This window comes from Colossoma macropomum, unplaced genomic scaffold, assembly GCF_904425465.1.
Source record: "Colossoma macropomum unplaced genomic scaffold, Colossoma_macropomum, whole genome shotgun sequence".
NCBI classification, from domain to species: Eukaryota; Metazoa; Chordata; class Actinopteri; order Characiformes; family Serrasalmidae; genus Colossoma; species Colossoma macropomum.
Genome location: NW_023494789.1, coordinates 34,322,514 through 34,338,302, shown reverse-complemented (window position 1 = coordinate 34,338,302; position 15,789 = coordinate 34,322,514). Strand labels below are relative to the sequence as shown.

The 15,789-nt window shown below is 38.2% G+C and overlaps 1 protein-coding gene across 1 annotated transcript in view; it reads left to right on the top strand.

Moving 5' to 3' along the window:
• The window catches only part of si:dkey-238f9.1 (chemokine-like protein TAFA-2), a 128,023-nt gene that overhangs the window by 74,566 nt on the left and 37,668 nt on the right, over nucleotides 1-15,789 (top strand). The window contains exon 2 of the mRNA XM_036569600.1: nucleotides 6,846-6,958. Coding sequence (XP_036425493.1) covers nucleotides 6,847-6,958 — 112 coding nt within the window. The 5' untranslated portion in view covers nucleotide 6,846. The remainder of the gene's footprint in view (nucleotides 1-6,845; nucleotides 6,959-15,789) is intronic.

The window sequence follows — 15,789 nt, the reverse complement described above, 5'->3', positions numbered from 1 at the left end:
TGCTCCTAACGCCCATTCTTCTTCTGCGAAAAGCCTCAGGATTTTGTATTTTTAACCCTGGCATACAGCAGCTTTGACGTCCATTTCTTCCGCGTTTAAGCTTTTATACAGGATGCAGGAAGATGATGAGTCTTGAGGGCAGTTGTTTTACAAGAGTTTCCCTGAGGCTCATTTGTTTCAAGACTGAGTCATAGGCCTACTTCAGACCAACTGTCTTCTGTCCTGTGGTGGTGACGTTACAGTGTACGCAGAGGACATAGTGACAGCTTAAAGTCATACTCGCTTAGAAGTTGCAGTTAATGTGGGCAATAACAGAAGTTGTGCTTGTTCATGTCTCACACAAGTGAAGAAGTTCTACTGAAGTTTTACCGAAAGTGTGAATTCGGAACTTTGATACCACACTTGTGTTTCTAAGCTTTTTATTGTGATTTAAATGTGATGGAAAGTTATTGTTGTGTGTCTTGTTTTGCGGAAATGTAGATTAAATAAACATGCTTGCACTTCTGGTAAGAACCATACTTGTTTGGTATGGTTTGGTAAAGTCACATGTTTGCAACCTATACATTGCTTTTTATAGAGCAATAGAGCTACATGAAGTTGTGTAGTAGTTGTTAAGCTCTTAGATGGCACCACAACATCAATTAGCTAAGCCAGTGTTTATGGTTCATGAGGAAAGATGTTTTGCTGCAGCACGGCTTTATCAGTTTGTCAATATGTATTTCAAGCTCCGCTATTGCTTCAGATGCTTCCTTTGTGAGAGGACAACTCAACACTATGGGTCTGAAAGGATATATAGCTATCAAGAAGCACACACATACACACACACACACACACACACACACACACACACACACACACACACACACACACATTATCTAAGCTACTTATCCTTCTGGGTTGCAGGGGGTACTGGAGCCTATCCCAGCGGTCATTGTGCGGAAGGCAGGAAACCAGGTCACCAGTCCATCGCAGGGCTGTCAAGAAGTAGTTACTGAGAAAAGGAAACGTTGCTCTAGAACACTGAGATATGGAATAAGGTCTTTTGGACTGATGAGTCTAATAATTAGACACAATTGGAGGGTGAGAAACAGAAAATGCAACCAACCTCTAAGACTGAACTTTGGAGGTGATTACAAGAGAAAATCTCCCTAAAAGAATGGAAGGTGTAATAATAATCACTAAAAAATTTTATATTACATTTAGTTGTTGAGGATTTGAGGTGTAATTTTCTGTTAAAATATATATATTTTTTCTTGGTGCGTAAAAATAAATAATGACTGGAAATTAAATACATTAAACAGCAGTCTGAATTATGACTGAATTATTTACCTATTGGAGTGTTGTACAAAGGATTTATGCCTGTCCAGTGTACATCTCTGATGACCTCATTCAGCCATTTCAGTCATTTCAGTTTTTCACTTAAGCACTTTTACTAATTTAGTTCAGACACTGGTGAATGCACACTGACCCAAAGATTCTAAGTCTCTGAACTTTGGTTATTTATTACAGAGTCCAGAGAGCAGGTTATTAGGGGCTTCCTCATGTAAAAAGAAAGTGCTGAAATGCAGCTTTAGGATAATTTGAATAAGAATCTGCATTATTATCCACAATGCTGTGCATTGAAACGGGTCCAGTGGCCCACTCTGCACATGACCTTTGCTGTTCTGGGCATGCATTGTCATAACCCAGTGACATCCGTTCCAGCAATATAAATCAGTGGACGTACAGTAGAGATGCATGGCCTGGCCGTAGGCGCATGTCAAGTGCTACAGAACCAGCTGCTTAGCATGGGAACGCTAAAACATTATGGCTTGTTTGTTTTGCCCTTAAACCAAAACACGTCCACTCATGAAGCTGCATGGTGTTCCTCTGCTGGAAAAAGAATGCTCTGACCACTCCGGCCACAGTTTACTCACATCTGTGTTTAATCAATAGGTGCTAGTCTTGTGAGTGCTGCCTGGGCCGCATTGGCTATGTTAGAGCTCATGTGTTTCCCAGAGCTCTGCTAACGTCATCTGTCTTAAAAGCTTTCGCCGTTCCTCTTTCTTTGTGTGGTTAATGCATACTTGTGATTATTGAGACCTTTTTTCAAACTCAAGCAGGTGGTCTAGGCGTTCTTCCACAAGAAATTGTTTACGGCATTACGGCATTTGTTTTGTGCATGCTGGTGGCACTAAAATGATAACTTGGCTAATGATATATGGTCAGGCTCAAGGACTGTCAAATGGTATTGTTGTTAGCGTCTGCACGAATAATAACAAGCCCTCACTTTAATTGGCTGAACAGAGCTCTAATCTAGCTTATTAACTGCTCATTTAAAAATCTGAACATTTCAAAATTTGGCCGAGAATGAGAGAAATACATAAGAATTTGGAGCCCATGAGAAGACTGAGAATGCTGAGACCTGGAAGAAGCAGGAGGTTTGTTAGTATTCTGAATTTAAAACACACTTCTCAACATTTAAATATTCATTAGTACATGAGGATTACCTATTCTATTCTCAATAGAAGACAATAAGATAACTAAATTGAAACTAATGTTGATGTTTGAGTATCGCACGTGTTTATGCATGTATATTATATAGAAATGTAGGGAAAGTAAACAAGTAAAATAAATAACTAAATGGACTGTGGACGATGTAGGGCCCTGTGCAGGGTGATGTAGGGCTGTACGCTCACAGGCACTGGTGTTAGGAGGCTCACATGTCAGTAGCAGAGGAATACATTTGAAAACGTTTTATTATTCCAACAATTTGAAAGGGAAATCATGTTTACATTGTCATGTGTGTAACTGGGGCTGCCTCTTCAGATGAGCTAATGAGCCGACATTAGGGCAAACTGGTACAATACTATACGCTATTGAGGACTTGCCTTCTTCTATACGAAGTATTTTCTCCCCAGTGGACAATGCGCCTTGTTAGCTTAGCAGAGAAATATGTTTTCATTGTTTTTAGACATAGCTAACAGGAATGGTGATTGCAGTATTCACATACTGAAACTTTGAATGGTTAACCAAATACTTGAGTACCCGTGCACGCCCTTAATTAAGACTACTTAGTTGGCCACATTACAATCTTTTGCTGGCAAAAATACAAAGCTTTTAACTTTATAATGGAGCTTCCTATGGCTTTGTATACAAAGTATAACTTGGTGACTGTGTTTATGATATCTTTTTATGATATGTCTTTCTCAATCATTAGAATCTTTATATACTCTATGTAAAGTAAGTGAGTTTGGGAGAGAGATTGCCATGGTTACACTGTGTATCTTCTGAGGCCAGAACTGCTTTACCTGTCTGCAAATATTACAATGATTTGTTTTTAAACAGATATACAGGCATAGACCATCAGGCTTACTCAGCCATACCCAGTTGCTTCAAAGAACAAATTGAATCTTTGCCCAGTAAATCTTTACTTTACTGTGTACTGTCCAAGGTACAAAAAGCACATTCTGGGACAAACAACAACAATAATAATAATAATAATAATAATAATAATAATAATAATGAATAACATCTGTAGAACCAGTATGTCTGTATGTGTGCACATGGTAATATGTATGGACATATGTCAAAACTTATTTCATACTGCTTATAAATTAAAGTCACTGTGGCTTTTGTTTGTGGAAGATACAGAAACATTGTATATTAAATATAGCTGAAATATTGAATATAGGTGTTGATCATCTATGTGCATAATTTCTCATAGTTGCTCATAGTGTCATTATAATTAATTGTCTTGACATCATCCAGGGCCTTTAATTCAAAACTCTTTTTAAAATGAATTTGATTCATTTAATCAGCCTTTATTATTTCAACTTGTTGAAAGCGGACATGCAGTAATTGTAAGAGAATAGAACTGATTCATTCTCTTACAGTTATTAAATGTTTCTTTTGTACTGAATGGTAATTTATAGATCATTAGTGATGTATGTAGAGAATTGCAGCCACTATTTATTAGAATATTTGAATATAAAAAAGGAATACAGGTCCTGTAAGTATTGAATGTGTTCAGTGCTGGCAAAACCGCATTCAGCTGTTATATAAGACATTGCTAAAAGGATTTTAAAGAGTCCAGCAAGTTTGTTGCTCGGTCATAGATTAAACGGCTTTAAGCAGGAACTATTTTGAAGGTAATTTGATGACGGACATGGTTAGAGAATTTGTAAAACATCTTACTTCTACCTTAAAACAAAATGATGTGTAATTCTCTCTAAGTGTGGCATTTTACTAACACTTGCATCCTTAATTGGATTTCAGAGGATAGCATTCAACTGCCTGTCAAATTGAAGTCACTGTAACATCCTGATTCATTGTGATAATGAGTCAGGAAACAAAACACTAAATGCTAAATGGATTGAAAATAGTAGCTCTTCATTTATAAAGCCAAGATCACACAGAAGCCCATTTACCTCTCACTTGTTTTTCCGTCTTCTGAGATTGTGGTTTGCTCACATGAGTGACATAATGCCCTAGTTTTAATATTTTTGACATTATAGAAGCAAATGGCGGCATGAAATAGATCTGCCATTTCAACTATGTGCAATACCTTACCACTCAAAATAAATAAATAAATAAATAAATAAATAAATAAATAAATAATTTTCTTGAATAATAACTAGATTAAAATAATATAAACTTGACATGAAAATATATTTTTAGACATTTTATTTATTATTTCAAGTATTCTGAAATCAAGAAGCCGTTTAAGGATGTTATGATGAAATGATATTAAATGAAAAATAATGTACTTTTTTATACTAAGATTATCTGCTTAATGATTCATTTTTTATGAAAGTATCTGACTTAAGGTTTGATTACTGCCCTGAGGCATTCTGGATATTACATTTATTCTAAGATCATTCTTAATTTTTTCAACTTCTTATTTCTCTTAGGTTTCCTACAGATTATTATGTATCAAAAATCCTTGTACAAATATGATAGTAGAAACATCAGCTTCAAAGAATATTTTTATGTTCAAATAATGTAGAAAAATAAAAAACAACAAAAATGGAGATGTTTTTCTTTAGAAAAAGTCAGAGACCACCCTTCATTTCAGAATGGCTGTTAAGTACACGTTAGTCATTTTTCAAGAGATATTTCTGAGTATAAGGAAGGAAGTCAAAGGAAAATAAGTAAAAACAGTTTCCAAAACTGGAGATTAAAAAACTATTAAAAGATACAGAGAAAATTGGGCTCATAACAACTGTGCAAGACCTGGTAGACCACCAAAACCATCCCCATCAGATAACCAGTACTTAAATCTTTGAGGTAGAGTGAAAATCAAGCTCCGCTCTTGCTGTGAGAAGACACCACTAAAAACAGACCAAAAAGAAGAAAATGTCCAAAGTAAATAAAGAAGCTGCTGGTGTTCTCAGACCGATGGACTGACCACCCCAGAGTCCAGACCTCAATGCCATTTAAAGTGGGATTACTTTCAGAAAGTGCAGCCAACGTCAAAGACTGAAATTTAGAGGTGTAAAAAATATCCCTATTCGGTAAAAAGTTTGTTATATTGTAAAAAAATTTGTTAAAAAACTGAAAGCAAGTCTCCCAATAAGAATGAAAACTGTAATAAAGACAAAATATGGACACACTAAATACTGAAAGATGTGATATTATTTGCAGTTGTGTAACTTTTTGGTGAATATATGTTTGATATATAAATATATGTACTTTCATTGCCATTTAAACTGGAAATGAAATAAATGAAAGGTGGTCTCAGACTTTTTCACAGCACTGTATCTGAATTAGAATTATTTTTACATTACAATATTATACATGCATTTTATTATTGCATTATATTAAAACAGTGTGCACTTTTAAGCGGGACCGACCATACATGTGAAGTGGGGTGAAAAGGCATCACTAAGTTCACTCTAAATTGCTCTCATTCATTCCAGCTTAAGATGCTAATGTTTGCATTTTGAATCTCTTGAGACAGGATTAGGATGCTTTAAAGATTAGAAAAAATAGCAGTCTCTTCCTTGAAAAATGCCTCGTAGCAGAAAAAGCTCTTTATGCACTGAGCACTCTTTATTGTCCTGTCTTGCACACAAACAGCTATCATGAGGCCATGCTCTTATTAAAAGAACAGCAGATCTGATTCAGTGGATCAAGGAGCGCTTAATCACAACCTTTTATTGCTTGAATTATTTAGACACTGCGTGTTTTTTTTCTTCTTCAGCTTGGCGACAGAGCCAGTGGGAGCTGCAGAGCTGGTCTTACTGCTAAACATATGCAGAAAATCCTCACAAGTCTCCGCCAAACAAGGAGGCACTGAGCTCGACGCATGAAACCAATCTTTGTGCTAATTTGATAAGATATGCTGGCAAAGGCTTTGAAAGGATGGCTGTGATTTTGAGATTGCCCCCCCCCTTACGAGTGGAACACAAGCTTGGCCCGGCAGTGAGATGAGTCTCTGATTGCTTTTGTGTGTTCGAGTCTCTCTGGACCCCTCACAAAGATAGAGGGGGAATTACTGGCCAACAGCCTTTGATAGTATATCAAGATTACTGTGTTTGCCAGCCAAGAGCAGACCACCAAAACAGGGAGGGATCGTGTCACCGGCTAACGCGTTTGAAGAATGGCTGACTCAGAGGCTGATATTTGAGAACGTACAGTAAATGATTGATGGAATCCCTGACAGCAGCGAGGCCAAATGATCCTGCGTTTCTCCGCTTGCGGAGCTCCTCGCTGCTTTTGTTAGCACTGGCTCTGTGCATGTATGTGTATTTGACCTGTGTTCTGGGGTGCCACCATGACCTGACCATCTGTGTGTGTGTGTGTGTGTGTGTTTTTTTTTCTGTAACGGATCTAACTTTGTATGTTTTCGTGTGTGTGTGTAGGATGCGGGAGAGGGAGCTGCGGAGCGTGGGTAGGAGAGTGCTACTGCTTGGCGTCTGTCTGCTGTCTTTGTGGGGGCAGCTGAGCCTGGCCTCCTCACACCGTAGCCACATTGGTGAGTCACACATACACGCACATCCTCATACTGCTTAATAACAGCAACACTGCTAATTAGCATCAAGGCACCAAGCTTGTTGGTGAGCTGCAACTCAAAGAGTGCTGGTTCAATCCCAGAAAACTGACCCAGCACTTGTGTACTTGAAATGTCTTTTCACTTCCACAAGCTCATTTAACCTCCACTTAACCTCTGTTGGCCCTGGGGTCCTCCTACATGGCACACCTGTCCAGTCAGCTCCCTCTCCAACCCAACTGCACTGCCAAAACAACACCACAGAAGAACCGTGGATGATTCTTCAAGGAACCTTTTTGTAAACAAAGAATATTTTAAAAGTTTAGAGAAACGCTACATAATGTAAAAGTTCTACATCAATTAGCCCAGTTAACACAAAAAATGTGGCTATTTCTACCTTTTAATCTGCTCTTCTACATTAATCACATGATTTCCCAGTGCTGTCATTGCATTCACTTGATATGTAAGGAACGTGATCTCAAAAAGCCGAAAATATGTAGATTTTTATTTAGTTTGCCTCACAAACTACCATTGTGAACACATGAATAGAAATACACTTCAGTGGCATTTTATATTTATACTTTGATTAAAAATACTACACTCTGAATGAGCTTGCTCCAAAATAATTACAGAACGTCCAACAATACGGGAAGCCTTTATCTTCTTTTGCTGTAATAGAAAACATGGTCGCACACAGAGAGCACTGCTTCTGTACACTAACACATTTTACCGTGTGCTGTGTGAGCTTGTACATGCTGCAACTCCTCTGGAGGTAGTTTTAAACGAGTTTAAGGGGCCCACACCAAATTCTCAGAGTGGATTACTGGTGAGATGATTGGTTTGATAGGGTCAAAGGTTGTTCCTAGGACCAAACGTACAAGCCAGATACTGTTTAGGAATTTTTATGATAGCTGGAAAAAACATAAAAACCTGCACAGAAGGTTCTCACAGCCCAACTTGGCGATACAAAGATATCACCATAAAGCTAAAGGCATATTAGTTAACATTAATCCAGCCAATTAACATCCACAGATACAGCATCTCAGTATACGACTCTGCAAGGTTCAGTTTGCAGAAAGGACAAACAAGCGTAATTACCAAATGTTGCTGAAGCACTGTAATTTTGACTATAAAGGAAAGACCCAAATAATTCAGAACTGGATGTCTTGGTTTCATTTCATGGACAGAAGACCAGAAAACCATTACAGAGAAGGGCCTTATGTCCTCATTTTGACATACAGTACTGTGCAAAAGTTTTAGGCACCCCAGCAAATTATATTTAAAAAGCTATTTGTGCAGTAAGTGTGCTCAGGAAAAAGCTAATGTGAGGATAACTACAAATAACATTAATACAAAAAGTACTGATTTTATGTAAGTAAATGTGTTCATTTAGCACTTTCCAAAACTCTGCTCAGCCCAGTATTATTTAGCATTCCAGAACTGGTTTGGCTAATCCAGGGGTCGACAACCAAAATGTTAAGAAGAGCCATTTTGTCCTTTCAGTAATAATCAAACCACCCAGGGAGCCACAACATTTTATGTCCACCTTACCATCTTGGCTGTAAATATGTCTCAATATGTGCTAATGTGCTAGTTTAGGCTAAAAAATATAATATGAACGAAAATGCAGACTTACTTTGCTCTGCTTTAAGCTTTAGCTCAGCTATAGCCGCTTTTCCTCAAAAGTGGAATAATTTCTTGGAAACCCTCAATGTTTGACTTTTTACGAGGCTGAAGTCAGATTCTCATTCGCCGGCTTCTTGTTCGAATTCTCCTGTTCGACTTTAAATTGTGCCTGAGGTGCCAGAGTGTAACTGCTGCACCATTTAAGGTGCAACGTGAGAATTAGAACAAGAAGCTGGCGAAAGAGAAGCGACTTCAGCTTCGTGACTTTTTAGTGTTTGACAGATTTGACAGATGTTGCAGATTAAATGTACCAGCTGAGTGTTTATAAATACAAATAAGTACTTTTGTCTTCAAATGATTGATGTTTGTCTTTAATCTTTCTCTTTGTCTTTTTGTTAGCCACTAACTAAGCGACGTTGTCTGCGTTGCTATGGTAACTAGCAGTCTGTGCGCCGATCTTCAGGGTTAAAGGGTGAATTAGCAGTCATACATAATGCAACTCCAGCGCTTAAGACTGTTTATTGTTAAAACTGTGTTAGAACGATCAACAGAGCTTTATATTACTGCGATAGAGGATTATTACAATTTAAAAATAGCAGAATCATAAAAATTTTATTCTGCTATGTAGCCACAACAGAGCAGTAAAAGAGCCAGCCCCCAGGATAGAATTTTACAATCCGTATGATGGATGGGGCACCGAGGAGAAATGTGGAACCAAACCTGTGTTCTTTTAACCATTACATAAGATATCAAACTGCTTTTCTGAGACATTTGTGTTTATGTTTATTTGTATTTACAATGTAATACAATGTCTCTTTTTACAGAAAAAAAAACATGCTTAATGCTGAAATGAATGGTTTTAAACAATTTGCCTAAAGTACCCAAGACTTTTGCACATTACTGTATACACTCTTAGCAAAAAGGATTCTGTATAGTACCTAAAACATTTCTGTGACTTCTATGGAACCCATTTTGCTGCTTTTTTAAAAGAACTATAGAGAAGGTTCCCCCTAGAACCTTTAGGCTTCTTTTAATATTTATTATGCTACTTTATTATTTTTTTGTAGATTATTTAATAATAAATTAATATAATAATGATAACTTATGTAATTTACAATATATTAACTGTTCATCAAAACCTTGTGGAGGAAACTGTGGCATAATTAGAAAGACACACATAAAAGATCCATTTTCTGAAATGCAAAGAACCATTTAAGCTCTTTAGATTGTCGTGTTCCTATATATATCCATTGCCTTTACCTCTGAAGAGTTTCTTCTATTTAAAGAGTGTAAATGTGCAGCACAACTCTCTTCATGATTTCCAAAAAAAAAAGAAGACTGGTTTTAGGACAGTGTGGTATTTGTATAGTTCCTGTATGTCCTGATAAGAATTGGGCCCATTGACCCCGGCTGCAAAGGTCATGGCTGCCGGAGGAGAGGTGCCAAGTTCATCAGCGAGATCTCAGTGATGGAGCGAGTGAGGAAAAGAGAGAGAGAAAGAGAGTGAGAGCGCCAACCCTGGGCTAAAGGTGGAAGCTGTGACTTCACATTGCAGTAATGAGAGGCATCCGCATGGGAAACAGTGGCAGGATGTTGGCCTGAAGTGGGAAAATAATGTTTGAGGAATTAAACCCAGGGCAACAAAGGCTAGACGACAGCATACACAAATCCTCCACCGCTTGGCTACATGTATTTTAGCTAGGCCTGTCTTCTGTCTTCGGATCTCTTGCCAGGAGGCCTAACGAAAACCCGTCGGGGACAGGAGAAAGAGGCAGTGCCAATTAATCTCCCCTTCACGAGCCAAAGGGCAGCTCTAAATAAAATCGCCCAGCGTTTCAAGAGCAGCGACAAAGATAGCAACAGGTTAGGGGGGCCCATCTTTCTCCCAGCAGAGGTGTATGTGCTGGCTTGGCAATAGAGTGGGTGATTGATTATGGCGAGGACCCCCAATCAGTCAGCCCTCGGCGGGCCAAGAGAGCTGCTTTCCGGACTGCCTGAGCTCCAGCGCTCTGGGCTAACACACAGCTAATCACATATTTAGTCCCAGTAGCTCTTTGAGGTCAGGCCAAGGTGTGCCCAATAAACAAACCTCTTTAGCCCCACTAGCTAAGAGAGCCGAGGGCATGCCGCTCAGGCACTTCAGACTCCCCCAAGTAACCTTAAGAGAGCACAGATCAACCTAATAACACCACTGCGTCCACAGCAACGCCAGGACTCATTAGTCAGTCATGAGGGAAGGAAAGAGATGGAGCGAGGGGTGGAAGGAGTGGGAGAGATCTTTGCAGGTGCTGAAAGTAGGTGTAGAACGGAAAGTTTTAGTGTTTGAAATTATAATACAAAATCAATTTCTATAAATAAACAATACATAATTTTCAAATTCAATCCTAAATGACATCATTTTGTGTGGCCTCCTCCACATGTATCAGTTCTGAAAGAACCTTGTCAAGGAGTGGAGTTAACTGGTACTATTAAAGACAAAGGTTCCTAAATGGTTCTTGGCTTGAATGTTGAACTTCAGTTGCTGTAGAATCTTTGGTTCTTTAAACATCAAACCATTTCAAAGACAAATTTCTTGTTTTTTTTGTAATTTTAATCAATATGTACTTTTGCCCACCTTAAAAATATCTTATGAGTTTTGATCATGTCACCAGTGGGTGGGGAAAAATAATATTAAACAATAATATCATGTTCTACCTCCCCCTCACTGCCACCTCCACTTATCATCCTCAATACTGCACTTCACGGTATGGATTGTTGTGATTTTGCTAATTCACACTGGCTTTAAAGTAGGGTCCATTAAAAACTTCATCAGGGTACCAAAAGTGGTGATTCTGTGGCATCACTACAAAGAACAATTTTGTCATTTGACACCTTTATATGGACAAAATTTTTGTGCAAAAAAAGCAGCTTATTCGTAATTCCTCATGAGTACAGGCCATATTAAAAGCGAAAAAGAAATGCTTTGAACCTATAAAGTGATACTTTATCACTGCTTCTTTTTCACAGCTCTTAACACAGTTTTCAGAGTTCTTTAAATGTCTCTTTCAGAATTGCTATCTTTGCACAGTTTTTCTGACAGCAAAGAACTTTTCAACAAGTAAAAAGAGTATTACAGTAGCATGCCGAACTACAGAAGCCCATCAAGAGCCCTTTAGGAACGTATATGAAGTGTGATGATTTTAGTATTACTCACCAGATAATTAGAAAACCACAAGATGATCTGTCTGTGTTGATATGATCAAAATGCTCCTGTTTTTCTTGCCAGAAAGATGCATTTGCAGGTTATTAGTGCACAGCAATCAAGCATTTTCTGATTTGTTAGTCATTCGCCAGAGGGAGAGCTGCTGGAATGCAGGGTGAAATAAAAGAAGCGTGAAAAACACATTGCAGGAGCTGATTATCAGATGCAACCTGACAGCTGCTGTCTTTTCTGAAGACACAGGACTTAAACGAATGCCCTTTTCGGGTCAAACTTACCAGTGTAATTTGTGTGCTTCAGGAAACATCCACCATTATTAGAATTAAGCAGAACTGGTTGTTTAGCAAGTGTGTCCTGGAAACACTCTGCTTTCTTTTTATTGCAATTAGGATGCAAATGATATTTTGATTTTTGGCAATAAGTATTTATGGAGCCTAAATGTTGGGCAATTAGAGCTCAAATCATTGACTCAAATAATTACTCATTATGTGTAGATGCTGTCATAACAAAACCTAGCTTATTTTTTATTTATTTACACCATTTAAAAACACCAGCTGCCTTTTATATTGTTCAAATAGTTCATGATAAATGAAGCAATAAAATAAGTCCAAAAGTAGTTGGGAAATTTGTTAAATTCAGTAAATAAACAGTAATTTTGCAGTAAATTTGTACTTATTTTTACTTAGAAAATCAACAAAACATTTGACCAGTGACCCCCAAACATTTGCATACAACTGTATATAATTATCTACTCAGAAAATAACACAGTTAGAATAAATACAAATACTATGAATACAATACGAAATGTTTTTTATGTCTATCAGTGAAGTATTTATTGTAGCATTTTGTAATTATGTTCCAATACTAGGCTTGGCTAATTAATACGTCATTAAACTAAATCAAGTATGCTACAGATAGAATTGAACAAATGTGACGACTGGAGACAATAAGGAGAAATCTGGAACCAAACCTCTGTTCGCCTACCTAGATAAGATATCAACTAATTTTAAATAAGAAACAAGCAAACTTAAATGCCCAGATGGCTTTAAACTATTTGCTTAGGTGTCTTTGACTTTTGCATAATACTGCATATATACAGTGGGATCCAAAAGTCTGAGACCACTGGTGAAAATGCGTCTATTTTGCATTCCCTTGTAATTTACCACAATTTTTCATTACAATAACAATTTGAGTAAAAATTAGAATCTTCTTTTATCCCGTTTGCTTTAATGACAGTGTTTGAGCTGCATGGACTCCATAGGTTTGTGTAAAAGCCTCTGAGATCAAATCCACCTGAAAGCTGTCTGAACATGTGTTTCAACAGTGGGAATAAAGAAAAGAAATCTAACCTTTTTATACAAAGGCATGGACATGGTCAGTTTCAGAAAAGTGCTTCAATCTGAATAGTGACCAAGGAATGGTGCAGTATTCCAAATATTTTGTCTTCATTTTAACTGCCATAACTTTTCTTTGTTTTAAAGATTCTAATACTTTGTGTACCAGATTTTCAGTGTGGTCTCAGACTTCTGGACTTCTGTACCACCCAAATATCTGTAAGGTGCTTCATATCACATTGATCTCATCATTGATCTCATATATGACCAATGGGTGTACCTATGACATGTTACTGTCTGCCGTCTTGAAAGCCGCCATTTTGTATATAACTAAATTTTTCAAATGGAAAGGGGGTCATGTGACCACCCTAAGCTACGTAAACTTTCCTGAATGGGTAGTTTTCTTTGTTTTGAAGTTATGACCTGACAATTTTCAGCACGATTATAGACACCTTGCCTTTCACATTAAACACACTGAAGCACATTCTGGATTAGGAATCCGCTGGTGTAATATGTACCGGTAATGATGAGATCATTCCAGCATTAAGTGTCTTACAGATGTTTGGGTGATTCCTGACTTTTGAAGGTTGTTCTTTTGTCCTTGGCATTGCAGCTATAAAGTTATGTCAGATGAGCTCATGCATGGTAACTTACATCACTGCTGGTCTGGCATTGACTTTTGTGTGGTGAACAGTAGCTCCCTATGTCTACAGGGGAACAGAGCATGCCTCAGTGCACAAATGCTTTGTTCATCAGAATGCACAACTAGAGAAAGAGATGGGGGAGAGAAAGTGAGAGAGAGAGAGAGATGTCAGCATTAGGACATTGACATTTTGGTGTCTGAAGGGCAGGTCACTCTCTCCTTTGGGAAATAAAGAGTCACGTGCTCTGGTTCCCACAGTAGATGAGGCCAGATCTACTGCATGACATTTGGAGAGCAGGTGGATGACAAGATGGAGGACAGAGATACAGCCAGAGAGAGGGGGAGATGGGGAATTAGGAGAACAATATTTGATGGCCAGTGGCCGAGCACACAGGTTCACAAGCCTTTGTTGTTTATGACTTGCTGTCACAAGATTAGGAATGGCTTATTCTGTGTCCCAGAATGTCTTTGAGACTTTTTTTCTTTGAAAATTGTGCTCTTCCTGTCCTGATGGATGGTGCTTTATTTAGGGAAGTGAATTCTGATTATTTTTTATATTCGAGTATATATAAGTGTTCATAACTGCAGTGAATGAAAAAGAACAACAAAAAAGAAAGAAAGAAAAGAAAAAAAATGCTTTGGCAGAAATTAATATTGGGCTGCAGGCTTACCTTTTTAGGTGACAGCACTGGTGCTGCACAATAATATAGCAGCACACCAAGGAACAAGTGTCACATTGGATGCTAATGAGGACTGGTTGCCTTTTACACAAGGCATTTTGTCCTTAGTAGATGATGTGTGAACATGTTATTTGTCAGAGAAATCTGTTTTCTCTGTTTCTGGACCTTGCTAACATCAGCGAGACTGGCTAGCCTAGTTAGTGGTACAGTCACGCTATATCTGCCTTCAGCCACGTCCTTTATAACACATCCTTGGCAACACATTCACGTATAGGCACGCATGTTTTTTAGTAGCAAAGTATAACAACATACTTACTTGCAAACTCAAGCAAAACCATTGTGTTTAAAAGAATTACTAGCCTGTAAATTTTCTTTGTCTCCCCTGTGATGAAACATAACGAATACACAGAATACTAGCACTTCAAACGGCTCCAGAACCCCTGCACATCTCCAGCTGAAACCCCTTCTGTGTTCCTACTATCACTCCAACAGTTTCTTTATTTTAGTTCACATAAATAGCACTAAGATGATCATAAAGCTGGGAAAATGCTTTTGGCATGATCGGTGTCCTTATGTTTTACATATTTGACATGTGACGTGATATTTGGAATGAGCAATATTTGGAACAAGTGCCATTTGTCATGGGTGACATTTGCCTACAGTGTTATTTGAGCTGACTGATATAGTAAAAGTGATAAGAGTCTTTAGGGCACAGTATGAGCTGCAATAGCTTGTGAACATCTACTGTATGGAAGAAAAACATTACTTCGAATAAGTGCTAAGACATTAGAGGATACAGCGCCGCCAAAGCTGAAAGCTCATGTGTTAATAGGCCTTCGCTTTTCATTTAGGGAGGATGAGCTTGTTTCTAGCAGTGCTCAAGATAACTGCACAAATATAACTGATTCTGTAATTCAACTGGACCACCTAGCAACAGCCATAGCACTGTAATCGCCAGTTCTATCTTGGTCTTTCTGATTTTAATCACTGTGAGAAAGCTACAACCATTTAACACGCAGCTCTTAGCCTATCTGGCTAACTCATCTGGCCTTGTGAGCAGTCTAATCGCTAATCAGACCTACGGGCTATTCTTCATTATTAGCCTATCATTATTATCCATTGAGATGTACAGCCGGATGGTCTGCGACTCAAAGCAATGTGGGCTTTTCAGTTTTGGACGAGAATAAGAAGGGGGGGAGGATCATAACGATTTTTACTGATGGAAGCAATTAGCAGAGAATCGCTGACAGCGGTGGAGTGGCTGCCGCTGAGAACAGAGTGCCAGCGATCTGCTGTCAGGAAGCCTTTCTAGGCCCTGACTGCAGCTTTTAAAA